The sequence below is a fragment of the Rhinopithecus roxellana genome, chromosome 7 (assembly GCF_007565055.1).
Source record: "Rhinopithecus roxellana isolate Shanxi Qingling chromosome 7, ASM756505v1, whole genome shotgun sequence".
NCBI lineage: Eukaryota > Metazoa > Chordata > Mammalia > Primates > Cercopithecidae > Rhinopithecus > Rhinopithecus roxellana.
Genome location: NC_044555.1, coordinates 34590737 through 34612691, shown reverse-complemented (window position 1 = coordinate 34612691; position 21955 = coordinate 34590737). Strand labels below are relative to the sequence as shown.

At 38.6% G+C, this 21955-nt stretch overlaps 1 protein-coding gene across 2 annotated transcripts in view; it reads right to left on the bottom strand.

The window, feature by feature from the left end:
• Positions 1-6955: 6955 nt before the first annotated feature.
• LOC115898697 (zinc finger protein 41-like) overlaps positions 6956-21955 on the bottom strand; it is a 58643-nt gene continuing 43643 nt past the window's right edge. The window contains exons 1-4 of one of the 2 annotated variants that reach the window (XM_030934201.1): positions 21670-21726; positions 14136-14233; positions 12165-12331; positions 6956-7048 (exon numbers count right to left, since the gene is read on the bottom strand). In XM_030934201.1, the coding sequence (XP_030790061.1) occupies positions 7026-7048; positions 12165-12331; positions 14136-14209 (264 nt within the window). In that variant the 5' untranslated portion in view covers positions 14210-14233; positions 21670-21726 and the 3' untranslated portion in view covers positions 6956-7025. Of the gene's footprint in view, positions 7049-12164; positions 12332-14135; positions 14234-21669; positions 21727-21955 lie in introns of those variants that run through there. The other variant, XM_030934199.1, reaches the window with a different exon arrangement.

The window sequence follows — 21955 nt, the reverse complement described above, 5'->3', positions numbered from 1 at the left end:
AAATTCCTGCGATATTTATCATAGGTTAATCCTGCTGGCAATGAAATGTGTCAGCTTATGTTTTCCTGAAAAAAAAAAAATCTTTATTTCTCCTTCTATTGGATATTTCCACTGGAAAATTCTAAATTAACATTTTTCTGTAAATAATTTAAAGGTGTCACCTTATTGGTTTTCAGCTTTGTGGTCTTCACAAGAAGCCTGCTCTAATTCTTATCTTTCTTTTCCCAAAGTAATTTTTTTTTTCTTCTCATTGCCTTCAAGGTTTTCTCATTGTCTTTGGTTTTCAGTAGTTCAAATATTATATATCTAGGTGTGGGTTTGTTTGTTTGTTTGTCCTGCTTGGTGTTCTCTGAGCTTCTTGGGTCTGTGGTTTGATGTCTGCTACTACTTTTGAAAATATTATGGCCATTATGTTCTTCCAAATTTTCTTCAGCTGCATTCTGTCTTTCTTTTCCTCTGGAATTAAAATTACACATATATTGCATCATTTGATGTTATCTTACAGCTCTTGGACTCTGTTCTGTTTTCTTCATACACTTTTCTCTTTGTGTTTCAATTTGGATAATTTCTATTGACCTATCTTCAAGTTCACTGATTTCTTCCCTTGACTGTGTCAAGTCTACTGATGAACTCATTGAAGGCATTCTTTATTTTTGTTACGCTCTTTTTATTTATTGTATTTCACTGGATTCTTTCTTATGGGGCTTCTGGAGGAAAAGCCTGCAAAAGGGTAGAAACCCCACCACGTTTGTAGCACCTCCCCCAGGAACTTTACAATCTTACAGTAGCCCACACTTGGCCCTTAGTAATTCACTGAAAGTTCCAGTTAAATTTCCTACTAGTTTATAGACATTCAGTTGGCATCTGCCCCAGGTAAGCAAATGTTTGTGTTCTGTTTTCCCCTGAAGGTGCCTGTCTCTCTCAAGATTGTGTAATACAATAGTTGCTTGTCCCATGACTTCAGTCTTCTGATGGTTTCTAATGGGTTATTAATTTCCAACTTGTTCAGTTTTTTCTTGTTGTAAGAATGGCAGTAATGTCTTTTCAGCTTTATATGACTCCAGGCTGAAACTGGAAGTCCTATAAAATGTTTTTTGAAATTTATTACTGCTCCACAAATCCCTTTTATCCCCCCATGCCTCAAGTCATCTCAATACTTCTTAGGTGCTAAACCTTTGAAACCTTGGATATCTTCCATGCAGTAGCACTAACTCCTACACTGAAAGCCGCTGTTACTTTGGGTGCTCACCCCTAGCACCACATCTTCTGAAGCTGTGGTTTTGCACATATTTAGGAACATTGACACCACAGTTGGCCAACAGTCAGTATGGTACAGATAGTCTGTGTTTGGTCTTCATAAGTGGTGTTTGTGAGCAGGGAACATGGTAGAGTTTATGGTGAGCTCCCCCATGGGGGCTGCCTTCTTGGAAAAGTATCTATTACATACAGAGAAGGAAGCTGCCTTGCTTGCTTTAACAAAGGGTTCAGGGATTAGAGGTGTTGGCCTTCTCTAGGCAGGATTCCTGGAGTGTTTAGATCTGAGCTATAGGGATCTGTGGTATTTATAGAAGCTTAAGTGCCTCCTCAGTTTATGGCACGGGGCAAGGCAGATAAATGATCTCCTAAAAGATACAACTGTGGGACAGAGGTAAAAATTCGGGATAGAGCCATCCTCTTCTGAATGATACCACTGGAGAGAATGGGAAAGTCAGGGAGGTACAGTAAACTACTGGGAAATACCACTGGAGAAGATGGGGGAGATGTCAGGGTGATGTCCCTCTAGGTAAATAGTCCTCGTGGTTATGAGTGAGTTCAGGGTAATACAGTCCCCATGTGGGTGTTACCACTGGAGGAGAGAGGGGAGAAGTCAAGATGGTAAAGTTCCACCCCTGAGTGCTACCACAGGGAGATGGAAGGAGAAGTCAAGGTGAAGGAGAAGCAAACAACCTCTGAGAATCTTAGGGACATGTCCACTATTCATCAAGCATTGACTGATTGCATGCATTGTTCTAAATGCTTTACGTCTATTAACTAATTTATTTCTCTGAGATATCTGAACTTTAAGGCACAGCTAATCTGGGTTAGAAAGGAATACACCCAAGTTTTTTCTAATACTTGTATATTATTTCATTTTTACATTTAAATCTCTGATCCAAATGGAGTTTGTTCTCGTGTATGGTGTAAGGTGTGTATCCAATTTAATCTGTTTCTAAATGGCCATATCTAGTGGGTTGTTGTCTCCCTAAAAGATGTGTCCCCAGAACCTGGGAAAGGATCTTTGCAAATGTAATGAACTTAAGGATCTTGAGATGAGATCATCCTGGATTAAGCCAGTGGGCCCTAAATCCAATAACAAGTGTTCCTATAACAGACAGAAGAGGAAAAAGAAACAGAGAGGGTGATGTAAAGACAGACGCAGAGATTGGAGTGCTGCATCTACAAATTAAGGAATGGCAAAGATCGCTGGAGCTACCAGAAGCTAGGAGAGGCATAGAATAGATTTTCCCCCAGAGCCTCTAAAAGAAATAAACTCTGATGACATCTTGATTTTTGGCTTCCAGCCTCCAGAGCTGTGACAGAATAAATTTCTGTTGTTTCAAGCCACCCAGTTTGTGGTAATTTGTTACTGCAATCCTAGGAAACAACACCATTTATGTAAAAGTTCATATTTGCCTCTTAAGATTTGAGATGCCGTTTCAATCATATACAAAAATTTATTCTGCATTTGGATCTATTTCTGGACCTTTTGCTCTACTTCACTGGTTTGTGTACTCATGTAGCATTACCATATAGTTTTAATTATAGAGGCTTTATAGTATGTTTTAATACCTGGTGGTGTTAATCACCATCATTACTTTTTTTGGGGGTGGCTTATAGCTATTCATTCATGTTTATTTTCCCTTATAAATCTTAGGCAATTTGGTTTCTGAGTTGATGCATTCAACTATTATGCTATGCTAACTTTCTAGGATATTTATTAGAAAAAAGTCAGGGAAAGGGGTGAGTGACCATTCATTGAGTTTTGGGAGATTGAATGATTGGTCCCAATTTTTCCCTCCTCCCTGTATCCATACCCTTTCCCCCTTGACTTTGTGCTTGCCCATGTGATTTGCTTTGCTTAATGGCATATGGGTAGAAGTAATATTTCATTTCTGAGACTAGGCCTTACAAGGCTTTGCCTATACTGGCTTGCCTTCTTGCCCCTTTGGACCACTATAAGAGGATACATAGGCAATTGCTGCCTTCCAGTCTCAGCTCCAGTATGGTAGACATGTAGAGCATAGTTGCCCCAGCTGCAGTGCCAACAGTGGGGCCCAACTTAGATTAGACAAACCTCAGTCAGTTCTCTAGATACTGGAGAATAAATTTGGCACTTACCCAACAGATAAATAATTGCAGGGAATGGAAAAATTCTACCATGTTGGAGTTTTCTGTCACTATTTAAAAAGTATTATTGAGTGAAAAAATCAAGTTGCAGAGAATTGAGCATAATATAATCTCATTTTTGTAAAACATCCAAAAAGAATGTATATGTGTAATATAGAAGTGTGTGTGTGCACGTGTGTGTATTACAAACATGATAAGAGTGAAATGGTTCATACATGATGGTTTGCACTGGTGATCTGTAGGGAGGACTGCAGGTATTAATGAAGGTAGAATAAAAGGATAAGGAAGTTGAGCAAATAAAAAGAAGATTAAAAGTACTACATATTAAAATTTAATAAGAATGATAGTATTGTGGAATACTATTCAGCCATAAAAGAATGAAATCCTGTCATTTGTAGCAACAAGAATGGAAGTGGAGGTGTTCATGTTAAATGAAATAAGCCAGGCGCAGAAAGACAAATATCCCACGTTCTCACTAAGGTGGTAGCTAAAAAAGTTGATCTCCTAGAGGTAAAGAGTAGAATTATAGATACCAGAGGCTGGGAAGGGTAAGGGGGATAAATAGAGGTTGGTTAATGGATACAAACATACATAGGAGTAAGTTCTAGTGTTCAATAGCACAAGTGACTATGGTTAATCATTTACTTTATATTTCAAAATATCAAGAAGAAAAGACTTGCGAGATTCCAAACACAAAGAAAAGATAAATGTTTTAGGTGATGGATATACCAATTACCCCAATTTGATCATTATGTGTTGTATGCATATATCAAAGTATCACATGTATTCCATAAATATATCCAATTATAATGTACTAGTAATAAGAAATAATAATAGCACTGTGTTTAGGCATTCATATGAATGTCTACAGAAAGAAGAGAAAAAGTATTGTGAAATAAAAGCTAGTATGATAGGATTATATTTACACATTTACATAAAAACAGAATCCTATATATATAAAGGAATCAAAATCATGGTTTTATTGTGGATCTCTTGCTAGAAATATACACTAGGGAACATATTTGATAGGTACAATTATATCATATTACAAAAATATTTAAAACACATACTATATCTTCTGTTATTCAGTGTATTATGAAACATATTCTCTTGAATTCAGGGTATGTCCATATCAGATATACTAGTTAGTTGTCCTACAACTTCATTTGTTGACACTATAAAATATTTAAAATTTCACAGAAAACAGGAAAAGCATTTACATAATTTTCCATATTCCTTTTTTATAAAGAGTTTGGAATAAATTTATGTTATAGTGCTTTTTGTGGGAAGTCTTTTCCTAAAGGATTAAACTTGAACAATTTCTCCTCATTTGGGTTCTATGAATTCTATGATACTGTCTCAAGTCAGGTTCCCTTATATACACAGAGGTTAAGAAAGGCATCTGGAAGCATATGATTTATGTGTTCTTCATGGTGAACCTGAAAGGGAATAAGAGAAGGATAGGGAAAGAGAAGGAATCATCACAAGGATGTCGTTTCATGTAGAGTCAAGCCTTGGCCCCATGCAGGGCAGAGGAGTGTGGGGAGAGGGAGGAGCCTCTGAATTGTAAATTTCACTGCAAAGTTGTTCTGCCTTAAGGGAGGAACTTGGTTCTGGTATCCTTTTATAAATCACTCACTGGCTACTCCCTAGGAGTAAGCTGGTATAACCATCTCCAGGCATGTTGGCACTATGGAAAGCCAAAGGCAATGCTCTGGGAAAAGTTACAGGTATAAGCTGTTTGCTGCAGCACTTGCAGCAGTTAGAAAATGGGTGCCCTGGCCAGTCAAGGGGATCAGGGTGAGGCACCAACAGTGTATACTCCACATAGTGAGGACGTGCAAATATGGAAAGATGTTGCTCTGATGCATTCTTAGGCCTTCTCCTCTTAACCTGTCTCATGAATATATTCACATGGTTTTTCTGCTGCATTCTATAGCATACACTTAGATCCAACTTCTCTGAGAAGGCTTTCTCATATTCAAGAAACATACAGGTTTTCTTTTAGGTAGGAATACTTGGATGCATATTGAAAACTGATCTCTGGGTGCAGCCTTTCCCAAAGTCACTGCATTTATAAGGTTTAGCTGGAGAATGAGTAATCTGGTGTTTATTCAAACTTGACTTTTGGTGAAGGCCTTGTCACAATTGTTATATACATAGGGCTTCTCTCCTGTGTGAATTCGCTGCTGCTGCTGAAGCTAGTGGTTGTGTGTGTGTGTGTGTGTGTAGGCTTTCCCACAATCACTGCACTCATAAGGCTTCTCTCTGGTGTAAATTCTCTTTGATATGTAATCAAAACTGACTTGCATGTGAAGGCCTTCTCACACTCAGGACATACATATATGGGATGTATTAGTCCATTCTCGCAGTACTATAAAGAAATACATGAGACTGGGTAATTTATAAAGAAAAGAGGTTTAATTGGCTCACAGTTCTGCAGGCTGTAGAGAAAGCATAATTCTGGCATCAACTCAGTTTCTAAAGAGGCCTCAGGAAACTTTCAATCATGGTGGAAGGTGACGGGGAAGCAGGCATATCTTACATGGCTGGAGCAGGAGGAAGAAAGAACAAGTGGGGGAGGAACTACACACTTTTAAATAACCAGATCTCATGAGAACTCACTCACTAGACAGTACCAAGCAGGGATGGTGCTAAACTATTCATGAGAACTCTGCCCACAATGATCCAATCACCTCCTACCGGGCCCCTCCTCCAACACTGGGGATTACAATTCAACATGATATTTGGGTGGGGACACAAATATCATGGGATTTCTCTCCAATATGAATTTTCTGATGTGCAAGGAGCTGTGATTTTTTGAAGGCCTTCCCACATTTAGTGCATGCATAGGGTCTCTCTCCTGCATGACTTTGTTGATTCCCATGGAACTGTGACTTGAAAGAATTCCCACAATCACTACATTCATTGAGTTTTCCCTAACATGAACTTTTTAATGTGTGATTAAGTTTGACTTATGGTTGAAGGCTTTTTCATGTTCACTACATACACTGGATTTCTCTCCGGTGTGAAAATTCAGATGTATGTTGAGGTGAGACTTCTGGGTAAAGGTTTTCCCACAGTTGCCACATTCATAAAGTTTCTCATCTTTGATGTGTAATCAAGACCAATTTGTAAGTAAAGGCCTTTCCACATTCAGTTCAGACATAAGCTCTCTCCAGTATGAGTCTTCTGGTGTGCAAGGAGATTGGATCTTTTGGTGAAGACCTTCACACATTTTGTGCTTGTATAGGGTTTTTCTCCTGTGTGGGTTTTCCTACACTCATGCACTTGGGATTTGGGATGAAAGGGTTTCCCACAGTAACAGCATTGAAAAGGCTTCTCTCCACTCTATATTCTCTGATGTGCAATCAAGTGTGTCTTTTGGATGAAGGCCTGCCCACATTCGGTGCATATATAGGGTTTCTCTTCAGTGTGAATTCTCTGTTGCAAACTGAATATTGACTGCTGGGTGAAAGCGTTCTCATTTTCTCTGCATTTATTGGGCTTTTCCCCAGAATGAAAAGTCTGATGTGTGAAGATGTGTGACTTCTGAGGGAAGACTTTTCCACATTCGGTGCATACATAGGCTATCCTCCTAGTGTCCTATAATGGACACATTCTTCATCCAAAATTTCTCACCTGTATGAGAATTTCTCACCTGTATGAGAATTAACATAGTATAATAAGCTGTAAGTAAAATTTGACTATAAGTAATAATCTCAAGGTTTTTCTTGCATTGCTTCTATTGGGACTTGTAAGTTTTAATTATGTTTCAAATCGTTTCCAAATGAATCATATTTAAAGGATGGCTTCTGTGAACTAATTAGATATGGGCTCATGTGAATTGTTTTTCCAACGTACTTATAATCTTTTTCATTATTCAATATGTTACTGTTGATGAAAGCAAATGACTCAAAGGTCTATTTGGGTTTTCCTTTCATCTCTATCTGTTCATCATCTTGCCACAGTTTTCATTAAAAATGAAAACAATGAATTGTCCCTCTTGAATTCGCCTACTCTTTTATTGTGAAATAAAGCTTTTAACAGAAATTTACTATTAAAGAATTTCAATCCCACACTTCCCTCCTAAAAGGAGAAAAAGAAGGTGAAATGGAAACATAGAGCAGTTAGCTTAGTATAGAAGAGCTGCATGCAACTTATCCAGACTGAACACAGAGAAATCACATGATGATGATGATAATGATGATTCTTATTATATGCTATACACTTAAACAGCACTTAGAACATGCCAGGTACTTTTCTAAGTGATACAAAAGAATTAATACATAATACATATATTTAAACTCATTTAACTTTCATAGCAACCCTCTGAGGTAGATATTATTATACCTACTTTCAGAAGAAATAGCTAAAACTCAGAACAGGTAAATAATCTGCCCAAGATGACATGGGTCCTGTGTCGAGTAGACTGGATCTAAACCAAGCCGGCCTGTCTCCATTTACATAGGCTATCTAGTACCCAGTTAGTTCTTACAGCAGCTCAGTTTCACCCTAAATAATAAATAAATCAACTTACCAAGAAGGGGAAATCACTAATATTTCAATTATTTTTACAGAAGATGAAATATAGCAGGTTTTCAATATTCAATATAGCATAAATTGCACCAGCAGTTCCCAACCTTTTTGGCACTAGGGACTAGTTTTGTGGAAGACAATTTTTCCATGGACCAGGGAGGGGGATGGTTTCGGGATGATTTGAGTGCATTACATTCATTGTACACTTTATTTCTATTCTATCATTATTACACTGTCATATATAATGAAATAATTTCACAATTCACTGTAATGCAGTGGGAGCCCTGAGCTTGTTTTCCTGCAACTAGATGGTTCCATCTGGGGGTGATGGGAGACAGTCACAGATCACCAGGCATTAGATCCTCATAAGGAGTGTACAACCTAGATCCCTTGCATTCTCGGTTCACAATAGAGTTTGCACTCCTATGAGAATCTAATACCCCCACTGATCTGACAGGAGGGGGAGCTCAGGTGGTAATGTGAGTGATAGGGAGCAGCTGTAAATACAAATGAAGCTTCGCTTGCTGGCCCCGCTGCTCACCTCCTGCTGTGCCGCCTGGTTCCTCGCAGGCCACAGACTATCTTCCACTGGTACAAGTCTGTGACCTGAAGGTTGGGGACCCCTGAATTACACCATTGTTCTATTCTACCAAGTTTGAAGATACTGAGCATGATCTGATCATAAAATCCCATTTGTTTTCCTCTTGTAGCAAGGCTAAAATACTGGCATCCAGAACCTTGTCCCCCAAACTCCACTATACTTTCACTCTTATGCTATACTCTTATATCCATAAATCTCCTTTCATTTATTCTTAAGCATGTCAATTCATAGGCATGGATGAGGAACTTTTTTGAACTTTGTACTTCATTTAGCGTACACACACAAACACACATACATGCACACACACACATATACACACACAAACATAAACACAAACCTTTTACTGAAGCCAAAAATATTTAGTTACAGCTACTACTCTTCAATGTAAAAAGTTCAGCCTGTGCTGAAAATGTTATCTTTAACATTCCTGAACCCACCAACTTCATAGGCCACAAGTACAGTCATTGGTCTGAAAAAATAGATACTATATGTGAGTTTGCTTTCCATTAGTAAGTAATATTTACTCAAAAATCCAGTGTATTCCTAAATCCAATCATTATTCACATATTCTTCTCTCATTAAGCTTGCTTTTTCTGCTTTGTGACAATTCAAAATGTATATGTGATTCATAGATCAGTTAAGCTCTGAAAATTAATCTCATGATCTAACTACATTTCCAGGGAGACATGATTTTCTCTGAATTTTAAGAGCAGACACTATCTATGTTACTCACTTTTATGTTTTTTAAATAATAGTTGTCCACATCACTGGAATGATTAATGAACAAAAGCTGAATTCTTTTTGTTTTCAAGCCATGTTTTCCCTTCCCACTAACAATCTGTTTCTTTGAACACTTTTCAACACACTGAAAACAATCCCACTGAAACAAAACACCCTGGTTTACCTATCTCCACAAAACCAAAAATTTTAGTACTTGAACTGGTTTATCCCTTTTTCCACTAAAAATTAAGAATAAAATATTGCTATTACTCTTATTCTTAAGGATTTAAGAAAAACTCTAGGAAGGAAATCATCATCTGTCATACAATTTGAAAATATATAATTTGCATATAAATATTTCTGGACGTAAACCATTAATATTGGTAGTCCCTGGGGAGGGATATGGGAGGAAAGAGATGGGAGTGAGATTTTTCACTGTGTACTCTTTCATATTTTTGAATTTCAAACCCTGTAAATATATTATCTCTCCCCAAAATTTAAATTAAAAACTAAAATAAAAGGGAAAAGTTATTAGTTTTGAAATTCTGAGGGATGGAAGGTGAAGAAAGGGAAAGATATTCAATGCTAGAGTAATTAAACACTAAATTTAATAGAACTAGTGAAACCTGTATGTGGAGAGAAACAGCCTTAGATAATCAACAGCCAAGATGCAGAGAGGAATTTCGTATGTAGGAAACATTAAAGAAAATGAGAAAAATGGGCCGGGCGCGGTGGCTCAAGCCTGTAATCCCAGCGCTTTGGGAGGCCGAGACGGGCGGATCACGAGGTCAGAAGATCGAGACCATCCTGGCTAACATGGTGAAACCCCGTCTCTACTAAAAAATACAAAAAACTAGCCGGGTGAGGTGGCGGGCGCCTGTAGTCCCAGCTACTCGGGAGGCTGAGGCAGGAGAATGGCGTAAACCCGGGAGGCGGAGCTTGCAGTGAGCTGAGATCCGGCCACTGAACTCCAGCCCGGGCGACAGAGCGAGACTCCGTCTCAAAAAAAAAAAAAAAAAAAAAAAAAAGAAAATGAGAAAAATGGAATAGAACATGAGTTACAGAGTATATACAATGTTCAACTAGAAATTTGTGGCCTGTTGTCACTGAGAAGAGTTTAATTATCATTTGCTACATAATAGGGAGTAACTTCCATTTTATTTCATAAAGTGAGCATAAAATAGATGTCATGGTTTAGATAATAAAATCTGTCAGTAGTACTTAAAATAAACTTGTAAAAAAACAAGGTAATTAGCTAATCTCATTAAGAACAGAATAATACAGCAATTTTATTGAGCTCATTTATCAGTTCTAACAGTTTTTTTGGTGGAATTTTCAGGATTTTCTATATATAAGAGCGTGCCATTAGCAAATAAACAATTTCACTTTTTCCTTTTCTATTAGGATGCCTTTTCTTTCTTTCTCTTGGCTAATAGCCAATTAGTCAATAGAAAGAAATAAAAGGCATCCTAATAGAAAGGACTTAGTTCAGGACTTCCAGAACTATGTTGAAAAGAAGTGATGAGAAGGACATCCTTGTCTTATCTCTGATCTTAGTTAGAGGGAGAGCTTTCAATTTTTCACCATTGAGAATGATATTAGCTATGGGTTTGTCATATATAACCTTTATTGTATTGAGGTAAGTTCCCTCTATACCTATTCTGTTGAGAGTTTTTATCATGAAACAGTTGAATTTTGTCAAATGCTTTTTCTGCATCTATAGAGATGATGATATGATTTTTATTCTTCATTTTGTTAATGTGGTGAATCATAATTGTTGATTTGCATATATTGAACCATCCTTACATCCAGGGATTAAATCCCACTTCATCATAGTGACTAATTCTTTTAATGTGCTATAGAATGAAGTAGAAGAAAACACAAATAAATAGAAAGATACCACATATTCATGGATTGAAAGAAGACACAACGACGACAACAAAAACACATCAGGCAATAATATCCCTGATGAACACTGATGCAAAAATCCTCAATAAAATACTGGCAAACTGAATTCAGCAGCACATCAAAAAGCTTATCTACCACAATTAAGTTGGCGTCACCCCCAGGATGCAAGTCTGGTTCCACATATGCAGATCAATAAACATAATTCATCACATAAACAGAACTAAAGACAAAAAGCACATGATTGTCTCAATAGATACAGAAAAGGCCTTCAATAAAATTCAACATCCCTTCCTGTTAAAAAGTCTCAATAAACTACATATTGATGGAACATACTTCAAAATAATAAGAGCCACTTATGACAAACCCATAGCCAATATCATACTGAATGGGCAAAAGCTGGAAGCATTCCCCTTGAAAACTGGCACAAGACAAGGATGCCCTCTGTCACCACTCTTATTCAACATAGTATTGGAAGTACTGGCCAGGACAATCGGGCAAGAGAAAGAAATAAAGGGTATTCAAATAGGAAGAGAGGAAGTTAAACCATCTCTGTTTGCAGATGACATGATTGTGTATTTAAAAAACCCCATCATCTTAGCCTAAAAGCTTCTTAAGCTGATAAGCAACTTCAGCAAAGTCTCAGGATACAAAATCAATGTGCAAAAATCACAAGCATTCCTATACACCAACAATAGACAAGCAAAGAACCAAATCAGGAATGAACTCCCATTCATAATTGCTACAAAGAGAATAAAATACCTAGGAATACAGCTAACAAGGGATGTGAAGGACCTCTTCAAGAACTACAAACCACTGCTCAAGGAAATAAGAGAGGACACAAACAAATGGAAAAACATTCCATGCTCATGGATAGGATTTAATAATCACAAAAATGAATAGAACTGAGTATCAGACAAATATGACATATGAGATGCCAGGCAGCACTCAGCAGCTGAGATTAGAAATATCCTCACTGGGGCCTCAAAGACGCAAGGGCAGCAGTGCTAACCCACTGAGAGCAGGTGGCTGTAGTTCTCTAGTATCACATCCCAGTACAGGCATCTCTGAGCAGGGTCCAAGTGCTGCCACTCCTCCCTGCTGAAGTCCACAGTCTTATCCTCAAATGACGCTGATACCTGTAATAATACAATCCCGTTCAAGGTAGCGTGGTCAGCACTGGGGGATGGAAGAAGGTAGAAAATTGTTTTTAATGCATTTTCTCCATGATATCCCATATGGTATGCCTCTTAAATACCTAGTTATACTTAACATCGTGTAGGATTAAAATATCTAATGTAAATTTCTCCCACTCGTTGTGTATTAAATTCAATCAGCAAATCATGTCTCCACTCAATCTCAAGCCTTCTTTTAGTTCCTTGAACATAGGGAATACAGTTATAATAACTGTTCAAATGTCTTTATCTACTAATTCTATCATCCGTGTCCCTTCTGGGTCAATTTTGATTGATTTTTCTCTTCATTATAGGCCATATTTTCCTGCTTTTTTGCATGCCTGGTAATTACTGAATGCCAGACATTGTAAAATTTATCTTTTTGGGCCCTGAATATTTTTGCATTCCATAAATATTATTGAGCTTTGCTCTGGGATGCAGTTAGGTTACTTGGAAACAGTTCAATCCTTTAAGGTCTTAGTTTTAAGCTTTGATAGATGGGACCAAAGTAGCATTTAGTTTGGGGGCTAATTTTGTTCCACTACTAAGAGAAAGACCCTTTTGACTACCTGATGCTTCATGAATTATGAGGTTTTCCACTCTGGTGAGAACAGGCACTATTTCCAGTCCAGTGTGAGCTCTACTAATATTGTTCTTTCCTTGGTCTTGAGTAGTTTCTTCACACACACTCATAGATCAGTCTACCCAACTGAATATGTAAGGAAGACCTCCTGCAGGTCCACAAAGTTCTTTCTCTATGCAGCTGCCTTCTCTCTGGTATTCTGTCCTGCAAACTCCAGCCACTTTGGCCTACCTGTACTCTCAGCTAGCCCTCTTCAACACAGGGAGACTGCCAGGATCTACCTGGGTTCCTTTTCCTTATTCTATGGATTAGAAACTTTCTTCGGGTTGTAAGCTGGGGCATTCACAGGGCTGATCTTATTTGATTCTTATTTCTCAGGGATCACTGTCTTTCAGTCACTGACATACAATGTCTTGAGAATTTTGTTTTATATAATTTGTCTATGTTTCTTTTTAGTTTTTTTTTTTCTGTTGAGATGGAAAATCCATTCCCTGTTACTCTATCTTGTTCAAAAGTAGAAGTATAAACAGAATTTTATGTTAAAAATATTATGTCTCCTATAAGAACTGTACTTCAGGGTTACCTATAGTTGATGATATGAAGTTTTTTTTTTTTTTTTTGGAGGCAGGGTTTTGCTTGAGTACAGTGGCATGGTCATAGCTCACTGCAGGCTTGAATTCTTGGGCTGAAGTGATCCTCCAGCTTCAGCCTCCTGAGTAGCTGGGACTACAGGTGCATGCCACCATGCTCAGCTATTTTTTTAATGCAGATATGGGGTCTTACTGTGTTGTCCAGGCAGGTCTACGAACTCCTAGGCTCAAACAATCCTCCCCCTCGGCCTCCCAAAACATGGACATTACAGGTGTGAGCCACCGTGCCTAGCCTGAAGTTGTTCTTTATAGAAGTATTCCAGTTAATAAACAAAGAGGGAGCGATAGCATTAAAATATCACTATTTTGAATATCCTAATGAAATAATGGACCTAGGCAATGATCATCAATGGATGCTAAAAATTTAAGTGAAAGGCTGCAGGGAGCTTTATAATCTATGCATCAGGTTCAACAACATCTGAACCCACTGATTAATCTTAGCACATAAAGAAAGATATTGAGGAATCATGCACCTCCCAGTGAGATGCAAGAATATATATGAAACACAACTCATGAAGCATTTTGCCAAAAAATTAAACCTGAATATGTTCAAGCCTCTAGAGCTAACAGCTTACCTCAAATATGAAGGATCAAGGGATATCTTCAGGGATATCACAAGGATGTTGTCAGCCAAATCCAGATGGGACATTCCACAGAACAAATGACCCAGTTTCTTTAACAAATAAACAGCAAGGGAAAATGTGAAGCTAATCTTTTATAAAGTAACGTAAATTTAAGAACTATATCTCACAAATGCAACATGTAGCCCTTGTTTGAATCCCAATTCATTTTGTAAAAAGGCATTCATCAAATATGCCCAACTGACTTTTTTTTTTTTTTTTTTTTTTGAGACAGGGTTTCACTCTGTCACCCAGGCTGGATTGCAGTGGCACAATCATAGCTCACTGCAGCCTTGCCCTCCTGGGCTCAAATGATCCCCTCCTGCCTCAGTCTCCCAAAATGCTGGGATTAGATGCATAAGCCACTGCACCCAGCCTCAAGTGATTTTTGAGGAAGATGTAAAAACGGTTCAATGGAAGAAGTATAGGCTTTTCAACAAATGGTGTTGGTGCAATTATACATTGTAAGCAAGTAAATAACCTCAACATAAACCTCACACCTTATACAAAATATAATTCAAAATGGATCATGAACTTAAATATAAAACAATAAAACTTTTATTGGACTTCATCAAAATTAAAAACTTTTGCTCTGTGAAAGATCATGTGAAGAGAATGAAAGACAAGCTACAGACAGGGAGAAAATATTTAGAAACCACATATCTGACAAAAGACTGACATGTGGAATATATAAGGAACCTCAAAACTCCATGGTAGGCCGGGCGCGGTGGCTCAAGCCTGTAATCCCAGCACTTTGGGAGGCCGAGACAGGCGGATCACGAGGTCAGGAGATCGAGACCATCCTGGCTAACACGGTGAAACCCCGTCTCTACTAAAAAATACAAAAAACTAGCCGGGCGAGGTGGCGGGCGCCTGTAGTCCCAGCTACCCGGGAGGCTGAGACAGGAGAATGGCGTGAACCCGGGAGGCGGAGCTTGCAGTGAGCTGAGATCCGGCCACAGCACTCCAGCCTGGGTTACAGAGCGAGACTCCGTCTCAAAAAAAAAAAAAACTCCATGGTAAAAATCCAGACAATCCATTAGAAAATGGGCAAAATATATGCATAGACATTTTGCCAAAAAGCATATACAGATGACAAATAAGCACATGAAAAGATGTTCAACATCAATAGACATTAGCGAAATGCAAATTAAAAATACAGTGAGACACCTATCAGACTGGTAAAATGAAAAGTGGTGACAATGTCAAATGCTGGTGAGGGTGTGGAAAAACTGGATTATTCAAGCATTGCTCATGGCAGTGTAAACTGTAAAGTACCACAGTCAGTCTAGAAAAGACTTTGGCGGTTCTTATAAAACTAAACATGAAATTATCATAAACCCAGCAACTGCACTCTTAGGTGCTTCAGAAAAATAAATGAAACTTGTGTTCACATGAAAACCTGCACACAAATGGTCATATCAACTTTATTTGTAATAGCCCCAAACTGGAATCAGCGTTATCCTTCAACAGGTGAATGGTTAAACAAACGTGTAGATCCATATTATGGAATACTACTGAGCAATGAAAAGGAATGGACTATTGATACCTGCAACGACTTTTCATTCATTCATTCATTCATTCATTCATTCATTCAATGAATGAATGAATCTCCAGGGAATTATGCTAAGTGAAAAGAGCCAATCCCAAAAGGTTACATACTACAGATTCTACTCGACATACATCCTGATAAACCCATTGTAAGTTGAAAATATCATAATTCGGCCGGGTGCGGTGGCTCAAGCCTGTAATCCCAGCACTTTGGGAGGCCGAGACGGGCGGATCACGAGGTCAGGAGATCGAGACCATCCTGGCTAACACGGTGAAACCCCGTCTCTACTAAAAATACAAAAAAACTAGCCGGGCGAAGTGGCGGGCGCCTGTAGTCCCAGCTACTCGGGAGGCTGAGGCAGGAGAATGGCGTAAACCCAGGAGGCGGAGCTTGCAGTGAGCTGAGATCCGGCCACTGCACTCCAGCCCCGGGGACAGAGTGAGACTCTGCCTCAAAAAAAAAAAAAAAAAAAAAAAAGAAAATATCATAATTCAAAAATGCATTTAACACACCTAACCTACTGAACATCATAGCTTAGCCTAGCCTACCTTAAATGTGCATAGAACACTTACATTAGCACAGTTGGACAACATAATCTAACAGGAAGCTTATTTTATAATAAAGCATTGAATATTTCATGTAATTTATTTAATACTGAACTGAATGTGAAAAAACAGAATGGTCGTATGGATACTCGAAGTACAGTTTCTACTGCATGTGTATCACTTTTGCACCATGGAAAAGTTAAATAATTTTAAGTCAAAACATTGTAAGCCAGAGACCATCTGCACATGATTCCATTTGTATAACATTTTTGAAATGACAAAATTTTAGAAATAGAGACTAGAGGGGCCGGGCGCGGTGGCTCAAGCCTGTAATCCCAGCACTTTGGGAGGCCGAGACGGGCGGATCACGAGGTCAGGAGATCGAGACCATCCTGGCTAACACGGTGAAACCCCGTCTCTACTAAAAAATACAAAAAACTAGCCGGGCGAGGTGGCGGGCGCCTGTGGTCCCAGTTACTCGGGAGGCTGAGGCAGGAGAATGGCGTAAACCCGGGAGGCGGAGCTTGCAGTGAGCTGAGATCCGGCCACTGCACTCCAGCCTGGGCGGCAGAGCGAGACTCCGTCTCAAAAAAAAAAAAAAGAAATAGAGACTAGATTAGTTGTTGCCAGGGGTTTTAAGACAAAGGGGTACGAAGAGAAGATAGCTATGGTTATAAAATTGCAACAATGAAGATCGTTATGGTGATAGAATTGTTCTGTATCCTCACTGTGGTGGTGGATATAAAAACTTATACATGTGATAAAACTGTACAAAACTAAATACACAAATGAATACAAGTAAAACAGGAAATCTGAAAAAGATCAGTATATAGTATCAACATCAATATTCTTATTTAAATTTTAAAAAATTTAAATTAAAAGGACACTTATAGGACTATTAAGGAAATGCTATGGTTTGAATGTGTCCCCCAAAGTTCGTATGTTAGAAACTTAATCTCCAAATGCAAAAGTGTTGAGAGGTAGGGCTTTTAAGAGGTGATTAGGTCATGACAGCTCTGCCTTCATGAATGGATTAATGTTGCTGTTGTGGGAGAGGGTTCCTGATAAAAAGGAGGAGTTTGGACCCCTTCCTCTCTCACACACACGCTCTTTCGCCATGTGATGCTTTCTGCCATGTTATGATGCAGCAGAAGTCTCTCAGCAGATGTGGCCCCTTGACCTTGGACTTTCTTTTTTTTTTTTTTTGAGATAGAGTTTCCTTCTTGTTGCCCAGGCTGGAGTGCAATGGCACGATCTCAGCTCACCACAACCTCTGCCTCCCGGGTTCAAGTGATTCTCTCACCTCAGCCTCCCGAGTAGCTGGGATTACAGGTGCCCACCACCACGCCCAGCTACTTTTTGTATTTTTAGTAGAGACGGGGTTTTGCCATGTTAGCCAGGCTGATCTTGAACTCCTGACCTCAGGTGATCAACCTGCCTCGGCCTCCCAAAGTGCTGGGATTACAGGCACGAGCCACCACGCCCAGCCAGACCTTGGACTTCTCAGCCTCTAGAACTGTAAGAAGTAAATTTATTTTCTTTTCTTTGTAAATTACCCAGTCTGTGGTTTTCTGTTATAGCAACACAAAGTGGTCTAAGAAAGGAAATTTATATGCAGTGTAGGAACAGATAATATTAAGAAATTATTTTCTTAATATTGTTAATATTTTCAGTGTGATAATGGCATTGTAGTTAAGCAGAGATACTAAAGAAAGTAAGGAAGAAATGATTTTATTTCAGTGATTTTCTTTAAAATAATCCTTCAGTAGTAGATAAAACAAGATTGGTCATATTCCCATAACTATTGATAACTGTTGTATATTGATGATGGGTACAAGGGGTTCATTATACTATTTTTGTGTTTCTGAGTAGCTTGAATATTATAAATTGCACATGGATAAGTTCTATAATATGAAAAAATAGACAATTTTTAAGAAAAAAGGAGGAAATGAACACAGAAAGGGCTCCCATACAGTCTAAAATTATACTAAAAATTATATATATAACTAATTCCCCTTATAATTTTGATCTATCTGTGGCTCAAGCAGTGTCAAAAGACTGCTTTTATAGACTGAAAGTTTGTTCCCCCAAATTCATATGTTGAAATCTTAACCCCCAATGTGATGCTATTAGAAAGTGGGTCCTTTTAGAGGTAATTATGTCATGAGGTCAGAGCCCTTATAAATGGGATTACTGCCCATATAAGAAAAGACACGGGAGAGATTATTTCTTTCTCTCTCTCAGCCATGTGAGGATACAACAAGATGACCATCTGCAAACCAGGAAGAGGACCCTCACTAGACAAAGATTTGCTAGCACCTTGATCTTGAACTTCCCAGCCTCCAGAACTGTGATAAATAAATGTTTGTTATTTAAGCCATCAGTCTATGGTATTTTGTTATGGCAGCCTGAACTAAGACAGCTGCCCAAGAAAACTATTATATGTCACTGAAATGCATTCAGTTCATCCACTGAACATATAATTGAACTTTTTCTCTTTGTATGAAATCAGGCCATCAGAAAGGTGTGTCCTCAAATACTCTTGGTTGCTTGTTATAATATATTTGCTGAGATTTGCTTTGACCCTAGACCTTTCACTGCCTCTGAAGAATGCTCCAGAACAGAGGTAGGCAGCCACCCTCATTTGTTTACACACAGTCTATGGTTGCTCTCATGCTACAACAGCAAAACTGAGTAGCTGCAACAGAGACCATATGACACACAAAGCCTAAAATATTTACTATCTGGCCCTGCAGACAAAGCTTGCCAAGTCCTGCTCTAGAAGATAGCCCAAGCAAACACAATACAGTAGTCCCCCCTTATCCATGGTTTCATTTTCTGCGGTTTCAGTTACCCATGGCCAATCACTGTCCAAAAATATTAAATGGAACATTCCAAAAATAAACAATTCCTAAGTTTTAAATTATGCAGTGTTCTGGGTAACTTGATGAAATCTTATACCATCCCACTCCATCCTGCCTGGGACATGAATCCTCCCTGTGTCCAGTGCATCCATGCTGTATACCCTATCTGCCTGTTAGTCACTTAGTAGCCATGTCAGTTATCAGATCAACTGCCGTGGAATCACAGTGCTTGTTTTCAAGTCACCCTTATTTTACTTCATAATGGCCCTGAAGTGCAAAAGTAGTGATGGTGTCAATTTGGATATGCCAAAGAGAAGCCATAAAGTACTTCTTGTCAGTGAAAAGGTGAAAGTTCTTGACTTAATAAAAGAAAAAACTTGTATGCTGAGGTTGTTAAGATCTACAGTAAGAACGAATTTTCCATGAAATCGTGAAGAAGGAAAAGGACATTCATGCATAGGATATGTAGGATTCAGTACTATCCACGGTTTCAAGCATTTACTGGGGGTCTTGGAACATATCCCCAGCAGATAAGGGGGGACTGCCATACTGCTACTGTACATGTGATGGAGTTGCTATAAATAATGTTGTTATTTATAGCAATATATAGTCATATATTGAACATATAGTCAGCCTAATTATAGAGTTCTGTGACTAGTTGTTATAGCATAATTATGAACAGAACCCCCAGGAAGATCTATCAAAAATCTTTTTAAAATTTATATGAAAATCTATCAAAAATCTTTTTAAAACTCCATCCAGAGAGTTTTTACTATAGAGGAATTGTCACATTGTCCTTGTGACAATTAAATGTAAATTATATAACTGCTTATATTTCTTTCATTCTATATCTGCCACAAAGAACACAACTTTATAGTTTAATTTTAATAACTATTGCAGGACAGTTCTCTGGGTGGCCTTGGACTGACCCGGTTATCTCTCTCTTCTCACTTGCAGTTCTCAAGATAACTGTAGAACATTCTGGGAAGGCAACATCTTGAAATAGGCAGGGACTGGCTGAAACAGCTGGGGCTCTGTTCCAGTCATGCCTAGAAACAAGATGTCCTTCAATTCTCCAGGACAGCAAGTCATGTATCCCTCAGGGTACAAAACCCAGGGTGAGTTGCTTTCTGGGGTCCCTCAGCTGTGGGGCAAGTGAGGCATACACAGACAAGACTCCTTCCTTCCCTGGCAGCTTTACTGAGCCTCAGGGGATCAGCTCATAATGATTCCTAGGCTTCCATTGTTCCTTGCTGCCTGTCTGTAAGTAACAAACCTGATTCATGTAACTTGTTTTGTGTGTGGATGTTCTGTCCCATTGGACTCAGGGAAGTTGGTAATCAGTGCACAGTGAACCTGTTTCACATCTATGTTACTAAAATTCATTCAATACTGCATGAATATTTACAGTTCACTGATGCTTTGTTGTTGACTGTGTCAACATTATCTGTGTTTTCCCTGATCATATGACAGATTCACATGTGTTCATGTTACTATTCTGATTATTATAAACTTCCTAAGTCCAGTGGTAAATGGAAGCAGTAACTAAACAAAGAAACAAATGATGATTTAGCAGAGACCAGGTCTTGTCTGGTTCTTTTGTAGAGAAGAAAAGGGATCTGTGAAGTCAGAATTGGGGAAGTGAGGATGTACAGGTGAGGGGATACCTTGCAGAGTCTAGAATCAGCAGTGAGCTGCCTCCCCTTCTCCTCTAGGCCATGGGGCAGAACCCTCCACATCCCCACTCTCCTCCATCAACTACATTAAATAGTCCACTGAAACACGCAGGTCTCTGGATAAGCTGCTGAAAGGGGACATAGACATTGGAAGTCAGAATGGAACTGATCTATTTGGATTTGGAAATATTCATGAGTACCAGACTTACAGATGATATTGTTTGGAGCATTATGGTGCAACATCCATAAGGTCTCTGGGAAAGTCTGCCTTATATTCCCACACAGAGGGTACAACAGCAGTAAACTCCATGACAGAGGGATATGCCTATCCCTGCGGTCGGGGTCAATGTTATAAATAACTTTTGCCACTAGAATTGTCCTGACCTGAATCAGGATGTTAAGCATTAGTCTAGGGACAATGTGTGGCCAGATATAGCTTTGATTCGTTGGTGCATGTCTTGCAGGGCTATCTGAGGCATTTCCTGAATTCTTAATTATAAAGCAGTTTCTCCACTGCCAATCACAACCAGATATGATGACAAGTTGGCTAAGTATATATATTTAACAGACTACAGAGAGAGCTATGAATACTCATGAAAGTAGTGATAAACCCTGTCCAGTTCTTGAGACTGGATCAGCTTAAATAGCTGTGTCTTATCCAGGAGGCGGCATTACAGATGGGCTAGGCCTCTTGCCTGTGATGGAGGCAAACAAATTTTTAATAAGAGGCATTTCTATGGAAACAGAAGAAAAACAAAGATTAATGTTGGGCATGATTTATTCAGATGTTAGACTCAAGTACCTTTAGTTATAGAGGAAGAAGGAAGAGGCAATCTGACACTTTTTTCTCACCTGTATTACAAGGAATAAGCTTCAGTTTGCAGGGCTTCAGGAAAAAGGCAGTAGCAATTTCATTGAGTCCAAGTCAGAAAAGTAAAAGAAAAAATTGGAAAACATTAGTTTGGGGACTCATAGCCCAGAAATAATTTAGGATTCAGTCCAAATTGTAGAAAATAATAAAAACTCAACAACAGTGAACAACACCAGAATCTAACAATAAGTGTACCACATTTTTTTCCAAAACATATTTTTTCTCTCTCCAGTCCTTGTTTTTACTAAAGACAAATCATAGTAGGAC